General features: G+C 39.8%; 1 protein-coding gene across 1 annotated transcript in view; it reads left to right on the top strand.

The window, feature by feature from the left end:
- The window catches only part of adck1 (aarF domain containing kinase 1), a 123153-nt gene that overhangs the window by 91404 nt on the left and 16957 nt on the right, over positions 1–14792 (top strand). Inside the window, exons 8-9 of the mRNA XM_041811868.1 lie at positions 5343–5492; positions 8612–8809. Of these exons, the coding sequence (XP_041667802.1) occupies positions 5343–5492; positions 8612–8809 (348 nt within the window). The remainder of the gene's footprint in view (positions 1–5342; positions 5493–8611; positions 8810–14792) is intronic.

The following is a 14792-nucleotide window of genomic DNA, read 5'->3' as shown; positions in this document are numbered from 1 at the left end:
AAGGAGAGAGGAGGTCAAGGTACAAATAAAGTGAGACAGTCTTCATAGATGTGAGAAGTTGATGAATGTGACTTTTAGTGGACTGCTGGACCTAGAGGTGGCCTGACGATTGAAAAAACACGTTTCCCTCAAAAGGAGCTCAATTAGTTGTGATTTGCATGATGAAGCTGTGAACTTAAAGCTTTCAGAAAACTTCATCTTAGGATGTTGTGAATACCATAAACACTCATATAATCCCTTATAGTGAACAGATCACACCCCCATTTGAATGATATAACAAATATTGCTATGTTTAATTCCTGTTTCACAAACACTGCTGTAAGGGAGCCCATTAAGTTACAAAGGAGTAGGTTGAAGTTAGAATTCTGCTGTTGGTCTGGTTTCTTATGTCTTAAAGGAGGTTAGGTCAGGACAGAGTGATGCAGTCTCATGCAGGTGTGCTCCTATAAGCTTATCAAGCCTCAAACTACATTACCTTTCAGTCTGAAGCTCATTGTTGTCAGAAAACGCAGCACCAGCACTCTGTGCAGCACATTGTGGTATTTGAATGAAACTTGATGGGGTTATAACCTCGCCAAAATAATAATTTGATGACGCAGAGTAACGGCTTATTTTTAAATATGTCTTTAGGTTTAAATGCTGTATATAAAAAATACTTTCTGCAATGCATCTAGTCTTATGTTCATAAAAACATACATTTATACTGGAGAAGCAATGTAATAAGATTACCTCACCATTTAATGTTGTTTCATAGTTTTAGATTTGTAGCTCCAGTGTCACTTATGTCCATCCTAGGCCTATTTTAACCCAAACTACAATCCTCCTTTAAATAGAAGATCTGTCATTTTACTATTCACGTGTCTACCCTGGCAATAAAACAGGTTCCTACTTAGGATTTACAATACAATAGTGATTTTGGTCTCCTTTTCTAAGGGTTATTTTGATGATTTATGCCTTTACTTTAGAAACAGTAGAAGGGAGTGGGGAGATGACATGCAGAAAAGGAGCCGAAAGCCTGAATAGAACCCAAGCCACCCACCTTAAGGGCTTCAGTCAGTGAACACGAAGTGTGTGCTCTGCTATCAGGCTGCCTAAATGGTGCTGTTATAATAAAAGATACCTTGGTTATCATTAGACATCCAGGCTCCAGGGGCCCACTGCACCAGCTCGGTGTTCTGTCTCATCTCCTGTGTCCGACGTAGCTACGATCAACTTTTAGGCTCAACCATGCACACCATTTTTAACTAACCTGGCACGCCAGATGGATTTGTTTCACACATCCTACTGCCCCTCGTTGCTGATTGGTCCTGTCACTTTCTTACCAGGCCCAAACGGATCAGATGGGAGCTTTGCAAGATGGATTTGCCAGCGAGAAACACGGAAACAGGGGTATCAATCTGCTTTGCAAGGTTAAAGTTTAGCTGGGTTTGAATAAAGTCGGTCCTATCTCCTACATCTGATGAAGTTTCAAACAACTTCTAGGCTCAACTCTACACCATGCCCACCAAGTTTAGCATAGAACGGTTGTAGCTACTCCTGTTCTTATCACACATGTTCACATGAACACTTGCCGTAATTCAGTCAGGGTTTGAGTCCAGCTGGTGCACAGGGTTTAACTTTTTAGTTAGTTCTAACTTCTAGTTCTAAGTCAGACGTACGCTCAGCCGTACTACCCGCTGGTGCACACGGCCCCAGGATGTTTATTCATTGTATTTATTTATTATTCATTCATGTTTCATTCAGTAAAACAAAACAATTCATATCCAATGTATAGTCTTTGTTATGTGAATGTTTGTGCTTTATATTCAACAAAAAAAATACTACATCCAATCTACACCAATACTACATGGGTCAAACTACATCCAATCTTAGCACCCACTGGTAATCATAAACAGTCATCATCAGGTGAAGCCTCACTGCTGGGAACATAGGTGACCGTTTCTTTAGTTCCAGTGAGGCTGGCAGAAGCTGTCAGTTATGAATTATTGCACTTTGTAGTGTCACTCTGATGGATGAAAAGTTGTCTTCCAAAGGTCAATTATTGTTATTGTTATTCCTACACAAAGTTTTATACCCAGGGACACTTCCTAATGGGGGGTAGGTACTTTGGCACAATACCTAGGTTGCCTTCCACTGTGATGGAGACCGCTGTGGTGAAGACCACTTGACAACGAGCATAAAGCATGTCTCTTGCACTACAGCCTGAGAAATATAAGGAGAGATTGTGTTTCTCAGCCTTGAGATTAAAAGAAAACAGCTGTAAGGGGTGTGCTAAGTAAAGCTGAGACAGTTCTAACATTTAATGTTGCAGGTCAGACAGTGAAATTAGCAGCAGTGAGTCTCTCTGAATGTGTTAGCTGCTCTTTCTCCCTAGGGATGATCCGAGGAGCTCTGATTAACAACCATTAGTGTCTGCCGATAGTCCTCTCTGAGATCATTTGTTGGGTCTCTGTTTTCTTGCTAAACAAGTATTTGTGAGTTTTTGGGTTTGTAGTCCTCTTCTAAACTTACAGGAATGCCAGCGCTCCCTTTTGCATATCCATTTTCAACCACAGGTAGAATTGTTACCAAATGACATAGAGCAATAATTCTTTTTGCATGTAAAACCAGAGGAGAACCACTAACATATTGCACATTCATTGTGTTCCAGAGTTCTGTTTCCTTCTAGAAATATCCTTCCTTATTTTTCATAAATGTTGTACGTAGCACACACATCAAAAAAACAATACGATATAATATAATCCGGGCTTGAAGGTTACAAGTTGCACTTATTATTGTTGCAGCATGGTCTTCTGCAAACATATGTATGCTCAAAAAAGTATCTGGCACACTTAGAGATTGGATTTCACTACTGTAAATGGTGTATTTCTTCTAAAAATGCTGTCTTGTTTTCAAGTTGAGCACAATTTCATGTTATTTTCATTTTTGTTACAGTTTTTAAAGATAAGTGTATTCAAAAATGAAGTTATGACATACTCAAAATATTTTTTTGTGGTTTGAAATGATCTTGTGCAACTTTTTTATGAACACAATTTTGAGGGATACAGCTATGACATCTCTGTATTTAAGAAAATGTTTAAAAAAACAAAAAACGCTTTTCATTTATCTTGTGTTTTTTTGCACTTTTGAGCAATTTAGTTTGTTACTGTGGACTTATCACATATATATCATTACTATTTGGGTTCTAATGTTGTATTGATGTACAGCCAATTCAAATACTCAAAAAATGGCACTACAACATATAAAAATGTAAAGATATGCTCTGGCGGACTTGTTCTATGGTAGGTCATAAAGGGTTAACTGTAAGGGCTTGTACAAAGCAAAAACTCAGTGTGAAACATTTCAGTGTTGATTTTAAAACTCAAAGTGTAATTTTAAGTCCATTCAAAGTAAATGGCCTTTAGTGTTGGAGTTATTTGACAATGTTGATCCACCAGTGTTAGTCCAACTCTGTAGAGAGTCAGTTGATCCAAGTCCTGCCTACTGCAATTTCAAATCAGGGGGGCGGAGATTTCCCATCATGCCTTTGTGCCGGGTGTTTAGCTGTGTTTCAGATGTTTTAGATGTTTAGCTGGGTTCAGATGTTGCCTGCTGTACAGAGGTCACTGCTGGGATTCACTTGCATGTTTCTTGAATTATCTTGAGTTCTGAAGTTTTTTTATGTTGAACACTTTTGCACCACGAGTGTAGTTGTCTTCTAAGTTGGTCGAGTCTTGGCTGAGGTGATGGCTTGTTTATTACAGTGGAGAGAGTGCAGTCTGTCAACTCAGGACAAGCTCTGGCTCTGAATCTGCCATAACTCCATGATTGCCATTAAATACCTCACAATCTTGGCTGGCAGTCAATGATGTCAGATGTATCTGATCTTTACATTTTGTAAAACTTGCATGTCTTGTTTCTTGTTATTATTAGGTTTGTGGAAGAGGGGAAGTGGTTACAGTATTTTACACCCACTGAAGTTAATTGTAATACACTCATTAGTGTTAACACACCAGAGTTAAGTATAGTCTGGTATAGTTAATTTTTTAACATTGACACCAGTGTAGAGTACTATCAACACTACTCAGCGTTCACCAGTGTAAATTTTTAACACCATACAGTGTTGAAGTAACACTGGTTCAGTTTTTAAAACAAGTTAAGCAGTGAAAAGTGTTAAATTGACACTCAAAAGAGTGGACACATATAAACACTTTTCTAGTCTTAGATTTAACACTCTCAGTGTTGATCTAACACTGGCGATTTTGCTGTGTAGCCTCCGCCAATGCCATGACAGGCTGCAAACGAAATATACCACAGATGTGAAGTAAATCTACAACTTTTAATGTAAAAATCCAACAAAAATAAATCTGACGCAAATGTAACCACCACTGTAAACAAGTTTTCTGCAGATGCAACAATTATTTGCAGGGATTTGTTACATTTTGGGAAAGGTTGAAATCCTCTTATCTCTTCTAACTTCTTACAAATGTTGACCTGACTTCACATATCCATGCCATGGGATTAAACATCTAAAACATCTTTTCCACCAAGAAAAGCTTTCAGTATGGTTCTTTGCTCTTCTTCAAATAAAGAAATGTTGTTTGGTTCTAAACAAACTGCTGCTATAGCTACATCCATGCTCATATTTTCACTGGCCGCCATTGTTTACAGGCTTTCAGTCACTTAAACTTAACCATGCATGTAGCTTTTCTCGCTTCTTGCTTTTCTCTCCTCACATAACACTGAATGGTCTAGTCACTCTCTGACCAGGAACATGCATGTCAGCTTGAAGCTTTGTAAGATGAATCCGTCTGATGACAGACAGTTGTTGCTGTTTTGTGATGTGATGTGGAATCATTCACAGGAGTATTGTCCTTAAAAGTAAAAGTACAGGTATTCTGGTTAAAACTCACTGAAGTAGAAGTAACACTACTGCTATCAAAATGTACTTACAAAGTACCCAAAAAATAATTCAGATACAGTAGTTTGAGTAAATGTAATTAGTTACTTTCTGACCCTGTAGATTATTATAGAAAAGTAATGTAGAAAATAAAAACATAGAGGATTAACATGACAAGGCATGGTCAAAGGTGCAAAAGGAGAAACTGCACAGATGTACAGGTTTTACAAATGTGAAAATAGTCAGAATGTCTTTTATGGTCGTTTTATTGTCATTATATTTAGACAGTACACACACACACACTTCCTAAAGCTGAGACTTAGCCACTTTACACACATCCTACACTACATTTTCCAGCTCTGTTGTCCTCTACATTAATGTTTGCTTTCTTAACTTTTATTCTATCATTGAAATTAAATTTGTTTAGATTTAATAAATCATTTCTCTCTTGTTTTCCCCACAGATCTCAGAGAACTTGGGGAAGATGTACAGTGAAATGATCTTTGTGCATGGCTTTGTTCACTGCGACCCTCATCCGGGCAACGTGCTGGTCCGAAAGTGCCCCAAGAGCAAGAAGACGGAGATTGTCCTGCTCGATCACGGCCTCTATCAGGTGAAAAATCTCCAGGCGGCACTAACATAAAGAAAACACCATTTGTTCTAATATTGCAGTCCATTTTTCATGTTGCTGGCTGAGGCCTTGAGTAAATAGGTAGAGCAGCAAACAGTGGAGATGAACATAAAAAATGGATGCCACACACACTCTGACACACACTTTTGTTTGAGCTGCAGGGGGATAAAAGCTTTTTGATAAACAACTCATTTGATGTTGTTCTTGCAGAGTGCAGCACACTGGCTTTGGATTGGTCCATCACAGCCTTAATCATACAGACCTACATGTGAACTCTCATGCTTTGTACACATACTCTTTGATTGTTAACACAGTCGTTTTCACAAACAGTCAAAGGTAAAACATGTTTAGTGGCTGCTGGTGCAGGTCTTTATGAGGAGGATTTTTCCCTCCAATTTATTCTTCTCTTTATTCTTAATGACTTTTGATTCCTGCTGTTATTTTGGAGAATAATTTCAATCCCATCCTCATAAACAGAAATATAAACACGCTTTCAATTACAGTTTAATGTGACACACACTGTCTGTGTCCAAAGTGCAGTTTGTCATAACACTGGCAGGGCACATTTAAATGAGAACTGAATGTGTTTTAGGTAAGAAATGAGCGAAAAAATACAGTTGTTCAAGTATTCTTCTATCCCTAACCCTTCCACTATTAGATGATATATTTTTCTCTGTGTGCATGATAAATACATAAATAACATACCTCAGTGTCTCTTTCAGTGCCCTTTGGTTAAACCACTCCAGTGTCTCCCTGCAGCCACACTGATGTAAAATACACCATGTTCCAAATTATTATGCAAATTGGATTTTAGAGTCATAAACATGCAGCTTATTGGATTTGGATTAATTTCATGGATGGTATTGTGTCTCAGGGCTCTTTGGATCACTGAAATCAATCTCAGACACCTGTGATCATTAGTTTGCCAGGTGAGTCCAATTAAAGGAAAACTACTTAAGAAAGACATTCCACATTATTAAGCAGGCCACAGGTTTCAGCAATATGGGAAAGAAAAAGGATCTCTCTGCTGCTGAAAAGCCTCAAATAGTGCAATGCCTTGGATAAGGTCTGAAAACATTGGATATTTCAAGAAAACTTAAGAGTGATCATCGTACTGTGAAGAAATTTATGGCTGATTCAGAGCACAGATGGGTTTGTGCAGATAAAGGCATAATGAGGAAGGTTTCTGCCAGACAAATTCATGGGATTAAGAGAGCAGCTGCTAAAATGCCATTACAAAGCAGCAAATGAGTATTTGAAGCTGCTGGTGCCTCTGGAATCCCATGAACTTCAAGGTGTAGGATCCTCCAGAGGCTTGCAGTCGTGTATAAACCTACTATTCAGCCACCCCTAACCAATGCTCACAAGCAGAAATGGTTGCAATGGGCCCAGAAATACATGAAGACTCATTTTCAAACAATCTTGTTTACTGATGAGTGCTGTGCAACCCTGGATGGTCCAGATGGAGGAGTAGTGTATGGTTGATGGATGGCCACCATGTCCCAGCAAGGCTGGGATGTCACCAAGGAGGGGGCGGAGTCATGTTTCGTGCCTGAATCATGGGGAGAGAGCTGGTAGGCCCCTCCAGGGTCCCTGAAGGTGTAAATGACCACGGCAGAGTATATGGAGTTTCTGACTTACTTTCTTCCATGGTACAAAAAGAAGAACCATGCCTTCCATAACAAAATAACTTCATGCATGACAATGCACCATCTCATGCTGGAAAGAATACCTCTGCATCATTGGCTGCTATAGGCATAAAAGGAGAGAAACTCATGGTGTGGCCCCCATCCTCCCCTGACCTCAACCCTATTGAGAACCTTTGGAGCATCCTCAAGCTAAAGATCTATGAGGGTGGGAGGAAGTTCACATCAAAACAGCAGCTCTGGGAGGATATTCTGACATCTTGCAAAGAAATTCAAGCAGAAACTCTCCAAAAACTCACAAGTTCAATGGATTCAAGAATTGTGAAGGTGATATCAAAGAAGGTTTTTGATTGTTTTTGATTGAAAATAGCTTTGATTTCACTAAATATGACCTCCTAATGCTGCAGATTCAACAAATACTCATTTTCAGTTCTTTACAACCTATAAAATTTTCTGAAACTCCGTTGTGCATAATAATATGGAACAGTGCATTTTGAGTTTTTTATTTTTGAAAAAATAAAATAGTTATCATTGGGAGGTTTGTTTAATAAAATCTGAATTATGCTCTGTTGAATTATAACAGTTGACTTGAAAATTATACTGACTGTCATTTGCATTGAATATTTAGGAAAATCAGAGAAAAATGAGCTATTAGCAATGGCAGCACATTTCAATCAGGGGAAGGCATTTAAGGCAAAATAATTTTATTCCAGCGATTAATGTTAACACAAAATACAAGTAACATGAATTAACAGTGAGTGATAATAGCCATTTTTATTATAATTGCCTTACATCTGCTTACAACTTGCTCTTAAAAAATTACATGATAAAACAGTTGCTGTTAAACCGTCATCACTTCCTGTTATTGTAAAACAGCTGTGCAAGTTTGAAAAAATCCTAGCCTGCCATGAAAAAGGGCTCTGTGCTGCCTTTTTTATATTCTGTAATACAGTATGCTAACAGAAGTTAGCCTGTTCTGTTATGTGTTAGCATCAAGCCAATGGCAAACCTTTATGCTGTGGTTATCTGTAAACACTGGTGAAGCACAGGTTGCATACACGCTTATAATGCAAATTATTTAGTCTGTTTTTTTTTTCCAATGCTTTAATGATTTGGAGGAAAAAGTATGTTATCTTATTTTTTAAGTAAACTCATATCCTGCTTTATTTCAACATATCAAATTAATTGCTCAGGGAGAATCTTTATTAAAGTAAATATGAGCAATGGCAGCAGATTATATCTGACACTCACACACCAGCAATTTTAAGCATTATTAGTGAGTTTATAGAAATACAGCCTTTTTTTTCCACTGGTCTATTTTTCTTAAATACAGTAGCTCCTAAAGAGTCATGTATAATCTGCAGTCTGTCATTATCGACTACTACTTCTTCACTGGACCTTTAGAGGAAATAAAAACCAAATAAAAAACGCATTATTATTCTTGATGCTCCTCAGGTCCTGCAGCCAGACTTCAGGTTGGACTACTGCAGGCTATGGCAGGCTCTGATTAAAGGAGACATGCCTGGTGTGGAGCGCTACAGCCGCAGACTGGGAGCTGGAGATCTGTACCCGCTGTTCGCCTGCGTTCTCACCGCTCGATCCTGGACCGCCGTCAACGCTGGCATCAGTTCTGTGCCCGTCACGCACTCTGAGGTTTGTGCTCTCACTCACATTAACATGGTGCTTCGTTCCAAAGTTTTTCTCAGAGATACACAAAACCTTCATGACAGTGAAAGTGCAATAAAAATGCAAATTTAAATTAAAAGTGCAACACTTGAACAGAAAGAGAAGACAGAGACAGATGTAGTTAGCCTCAGAAGATAAAGACTGAACTGTTTAACCCAGCATTAAAAGACCTTCATAAGTTCAAGCACACATGATCAAGATATTCTGTCTATACAAAGGATTAAAGTGAGACGATCAGAGCCTGAGTGCAGTAAAAGTCTGTGGGGGGTGTGTACTGACGGCTGCACAGATTCAAACTGAAGTGCATCAGCTCCATCAGACACGCCTGAGATGACGACTGAAACACTCGGCAGAGACGCACCCGGTGTTGACGGGGTGATAGAGCCAAAAACCTAGGAGGTATTCAGAACCACTGCACGTACAAATACAACTATCCAAAGATCAAGTCCTTTTTGTTTTACAGATCACTCACTCCATACCTATTCAACTGCTGTGTTTTAATGCACTATGATTAAATTGTCAATCAAACAATTCCATTTTTTTCCTTTTGGGTCTTAAAGTCATTTTCAGACAAATCTAAGCCCCCTCCTGTTTTCCTCACACATGGTCAAGACCTCTGGAGAGCCTCTGAAACACATGGAGGAAAAGGAGAAGTCCTGGATAACCTGACACACCAGATAGACTGTTTCCATTGCATAAATATATTTAACATTCATCTGGTAAAGCTCCTAAAGAAAGCTTTTTGGAAGGACAGGACTTCAAGCTTGGCAAATATGAGACGAGCCTTTGTGTTCTTTTTTGTTAGCAGTGGTTTTGGCCTTGGAACTCTCCCATGGATGCCATTTTTGCCCAGTGTCTTTCTTATGGTTGAGTCATGAATTCTGACCTTAACTGAGGCCAGTTAGGCCTGCAGTTCTTTGGATCTTGTTCTGGGTGCTTTTCTGACATCCGAGATGAGTCGTCATTGCACTCTTGGAGTCATTTTGGTCGGCCGCCCATTCCTGGGAAGGTTCACCACTGTTCCCAGTTTTCTTCATTTGTGGATAATGGATCTGACTGTGGCTCACTGGAGTCCCAAAGCCTTGGAAATGACTTTGTAGCCTTTCCCAGACTGATATATTTCAATAACTTTGCTTTTCATTTGTCAGCTGGCAGCTGAGAGGAGAATCTGGAGGGCCAGATCCATTTCCTGGGAGGGGCGGAGTCTGACAGGCAAAAATACAATACTGGAGTGTATTTTCAGCAACAAACTTCACAGACATGTTTTTCGGACCCCTGAAACCAATATATACTGATCTTAAAGGGGTAAAATATTTTGGTGTTATTTCTGGTTTCTCATAATTAGCCTATCTTGAACAGAGTCTTTAACATACATTTCCACAATAATTTCCCAGTGAAAGTGAAAGGACCCCAAAATAATGATACCAAATATAAGTGTGATTTGATAGGGCTTTTCTGTAGGACAAGATTGTTTTTAGGACCCACAAGCAGAAAAGCGTCCTGGTTTGTGCAAGTGTCCCATTAACCACAGGGTTCCACAATGCCATCTGTGCAGGAGAGCGAGTTTATTTATACCTCTCTTATGCAACATTTTTAAGCTGGCAAAGGTACTACAAAACAGTCTGCTACAGTGTGCCACCCCCTCACACATGACGGCCAGGGCCAGAGTGAACTTGGCAGGGAGCGGACTGTACGAGGGGACAGAAACCAAGAGGAGAGCAGTAAGAGAAAGTGAGGAGTCTTAAAGAACAGATAGTGGATCCCAGAGCATGATAGTGTGCCATGACATGTCTGCTGCTGGGATAACTGGCTGTAAGGAGGTTCTGCTTCCCTATTATCTGCACAGAGAGTTTAACATGCTCTTTGTTGCTGTTTACATTCGGCCTCTGCCCACGCGGCTCAAGCTTCTGATGTCACCCAGTCCATCACGACCTGGAAAGTGCTGACTGAGCCATATGGTGAGAGGGGACAACAAGGGATTTAAACACAGCATCACAGGATACATCGACTTTTGGGTGGACGTGTAGGCTTTTCAGCCCAGATTGTAACCTGTTTCCCCAGCAATACACCGCGTTCCAAATTATTATGAAAATTATGTTTTCTCTGAGTTTCCTAAATAGTTGAAACAAATGACTCTATGATTTTTCATGTCATCAACTGTTAGAGCATAATTCAGATTTTATTGAACAAACCTCCCAATGATAGCTATTTTATTTTTTTCTAAAATAAAAAAACTCGAAGTGCATTGTTCCACATTATTATGCACATCAGAGTTTAAAAACATTTTATAGATTCTAGAGAACTGAAAAATGGTCATTTGTTGAATCTGCAGCATTAGGAGGTCATATTTACTGAAATCAAAAGCTATTATAATCAAAAACATCTTAACAGGCCAAGTTACATGTTAACATAGGACCTCTTCTTTGATATCACCTTCACATTTCTTGAAAATTCTTGAGTTTTTGGAGAGTTTCTGCTTGAATTTCTTTGCAAGATGTCAGAATATCCTCCCAGAGCTGCAGTTTTGATGTGAACTGCCTCCCACCCTCATAGATCTTTAGCTTGAGGATGCTCCAAAGGTTCTCAATAGGGTTGAGGTCAGGGGAGGGTGAGGGCCACACCATGAGTTTCTCTCTTTTTATGCCCATAGCCGCCAATGACACAGAGGTATTCTTTCCAGCATGAGATGGTGCATTGTCATGCATGAAGGTAATTTTTCTATGGAAGGCATGGTTCTTCTTTTTGTACCATGGAAGAAAGTGGTCAGTCAGAAACTCTATATATGTTGCCGAGGTCATTTTCACACCTTCAGGGACCCTAGAGGGGCCTACCAGCTCAATCCCGTGATTCCGGCACAAAACATGACTCCTCCCCCTCCTTGCTGATGTCGCAGCCTTGTTGCGGCAGGGTTGCATGGCACTCATCAGTAAACAAGACTGTTTGAAAGTGAGTCTTCATGTATTTCTGGGCCCACTGCTACTGTTTCTGCTTGTGAGCATTGGTTAGAGGTGGCTGAATAGTATGTTTATGCACGACTGCAAACCTCTGGAGGATCCTACACCTTGAGGTTGGTGGGACTCCAGAGGCACCAGCAGCTTCAAATACCTGTTTGCTGCTTTGTAATGGCATTTTAGCAGCTGCTCTCTTAATCCCATGAATTTGTCTGGCAGAAACCTGTGCTCTGAATCAACCACAAATTTCTTCACAGTATGATGATCACGTTTTCGTGAAATATCTAATGTTTTCATACCTTGTCCAAAGCGTTGCACTATTTGAGGCTTTTCAGCAGCACATCCACAGAACTGCAGGCATCACCAGGCTTGGTTAAGGTCAGAGTTCATGACTCAACCATAACAAAGACACTGGGCAAAAATGGCATCATGGGAATGTTCCAAGAACAGAACCACTGCTGACAAAAACGAACACAAAAGCTCATCTCACATTTGCCACGAAACATCTTGATGATCCCCAAGAATTTTGGAGAAATATTCTGTGGACTGACGAGACAAAAGTTGAATTCACTGGAAGGTGTGCGGCCCGTTACATCTGGAGTAAAAATAACACAGCATTTGATAAAAAGAACATCATGCCAACAGTCAAACATGGTGGTGGCAGTGTGATGGTCTGGGGCTGCTTTGCTGCTTCAGGACCTGGACCACTTGCTGTGATTGATGGAACCATGAATTCTGCTGTCTACAAGAAAATCCTGAAGGTCAACGTCCAACAATCAGTTCTTGCCCTCAAGCTCAAGCCCTCTTGGGTTATGCAGTAGGACAACGACCTGAAACATACCAGCAAGTCCACCTCTAAATGGCTCAAAATAATCAAAATAAAGGTTTTGGAGTGGCCACGTCAAACTGGAATTAAATACAGTTGGTATGCTGTGGTGTGACCTTAAACATGCAGTTTATGCTGGAAAACCCTCCAATATGGCTGAGTTAAAACAAGTCTGCGAAGAAGAGTGGGCCAAAATTCCTCCACAGCGATACGAAAGACTCATCACCAGTTATCACAAATGCTTGATTTCAGTTATTGCTGCTAACGGTGGAACAACCAGTTATTAGGTTCAGGGGGGCAATTACTTTTTCACACAAGGCCAGATAGGTTTGGATTCTTTTCCCCCCTTAAAAAATTAAATCATCATTCAGACACTGCATTTTGTATTTACTTGGGTTGTCTTTGTGAAATATAAAAAGTGGTTTGATGATCCAAAACATTTATGTGTGATAAATATGCAAAAAACTCAGGAATCAGAAAGAAGGCAAATACTTTTTCACGGCACTGTACTTTACAAGCCACTGTAAGTAGAAATATGTCATCTTTATTGATTCATTAATAATCTAATTCCTTCCTACCTACAGGAAAGAGCAGTTTCTGTTTAATGTATCTAATTTTGTGCTGGTCATAATATAGAATAATTTATTATTTGTCCATTCATCCATTTCCCGTACTGCTTATCCTGTTGGAGGTCAAGAGGCTGCACAGTGGTGCAGGGGTAATAGCTGTTGCCTCACAGCAATAAGATCCCTGGTTCGCTTCCTGGTCAGGGCCTTTCATGCGTAGGTTCTCTCGGGGTACTCTGGCTTCCTCCCACCACTGAAGAATTGTTTGTTAGGTTAATTGATCACTCCAAATTTGCCGTAGGTGTGAGTGTACCTGGTTGTCTATAGGTCAGCTCTGTGATTGACTGGCGACCAGCAGGGTGTACCCCGCCTCTTGCCCAATGACAGCTGGGATAGGCTCCAGCCCCCCGCGATCCCTAATAGGATAAGTGGTATAGAAAATTAATTGATTTTTCATTTGTGTTTGTTGAAAAAATTCACAGGATGAGGAACTTTAAAAAGTGTATCAAATCAAAGTTACATTATTTTCCTAAATTGTTCAGCTTTAATGTAAGCATCTGTCTTTTATAACTGCAAAAGGTAAAATCGTTGTATTCCAGTGCTATGTGTGCTGGTAAGGTACTGTTCTCCTCTGCCTGCCACTTCAGGGATGAAAGCACTCCCATCAATCCTGAGCATCTGTCTTTGTCATTTACATTCACTGCTTTTACACTCACACACAGCCATTAGGCGACTCCGCTCTAGTGCCCTCCACTTGTCGATTGTGTAACAGTTAAGAAGACATTTCTTTGGACACAACCTCTCATCTGCTCTTCTGTTTCTTCGCTCTTCTTTCCAACATCTCCTCTCTTCTGTCTTCTTCTTTTGTTTCCCTCTCTTTCATTTTTATCCACTCTCTTATGCGCAGATCATTTTTAAGTCACACTTCTCCCCAGCCGGTGATGCATTCCATTAGTGGTAATGCAATCACATTCAGGAAACACATGTTGAGTGCTTTTAGAGCTCTGGCTTTTTGCTGCCTTTTTTCACATTCTGGAATATTTTATTATTTTAATGAATGCCTCTCCTCCAAACATTAAAAACAAAGCAATTAGTCAAAAATGTAACCGTGCTGCTAGAGAGGTCAGGTGTTCTTCTGCTATTGTCTGTCCTAACACCATCCTCACCTCCATGTTTACATGTTGTCTTAAAATATCAGTCTTACATTTCCACTGCGGCTAATTCCATCAGAACATCTTTCATGAGTCAACACGAGTCACATTAAACTCACCTTTCTGCAGATCTCTTTTCAGCAGAATGATGATATTTTTCAGTGTTTGTAATCACTTTTTAGCTGCAGTTTACTGTAAAAATACTGTCAACACATCTACACATGCATTTGAGACAAAAGGCAGGCTGGAATTTAAATGTTCCTCAATGTAAAATTGTGAATACTTTAAATATTCTACCATCTATAGTGTATAATATCATCAAAAGAATCAGAGATTCTGGAGAAATCTCTTTGAGCACACTGCAAGGCCAAATGTCTTGGATGCTTGTGATCTACAGGCATGATTCTGCACAGGAAAACACTCCACGGGCACAGGAATACTTCCAGGAATCATTTC

The sequence above is a fragment of the Cheilinus undulatus genome, linkage group 18 (genome assembly GCF_018320785.1).
Source record: "Cheilinus undulatus linkage group 18, ASM1832078v1, whole genome shotgun sequence".
Taxonomy (NCBI): domain Eukaryota; kingdom Metazoa; phylum Chordata; class Actinopteri; order Labriformes; family Labridae; genus Cheilinus; species Cheilinus undulatus.
The sequence above is the reverse complement of the archived record's forward strand: the minus strand, read 5'-3'. Positions and strand labels throughout refer to the sequence as shown.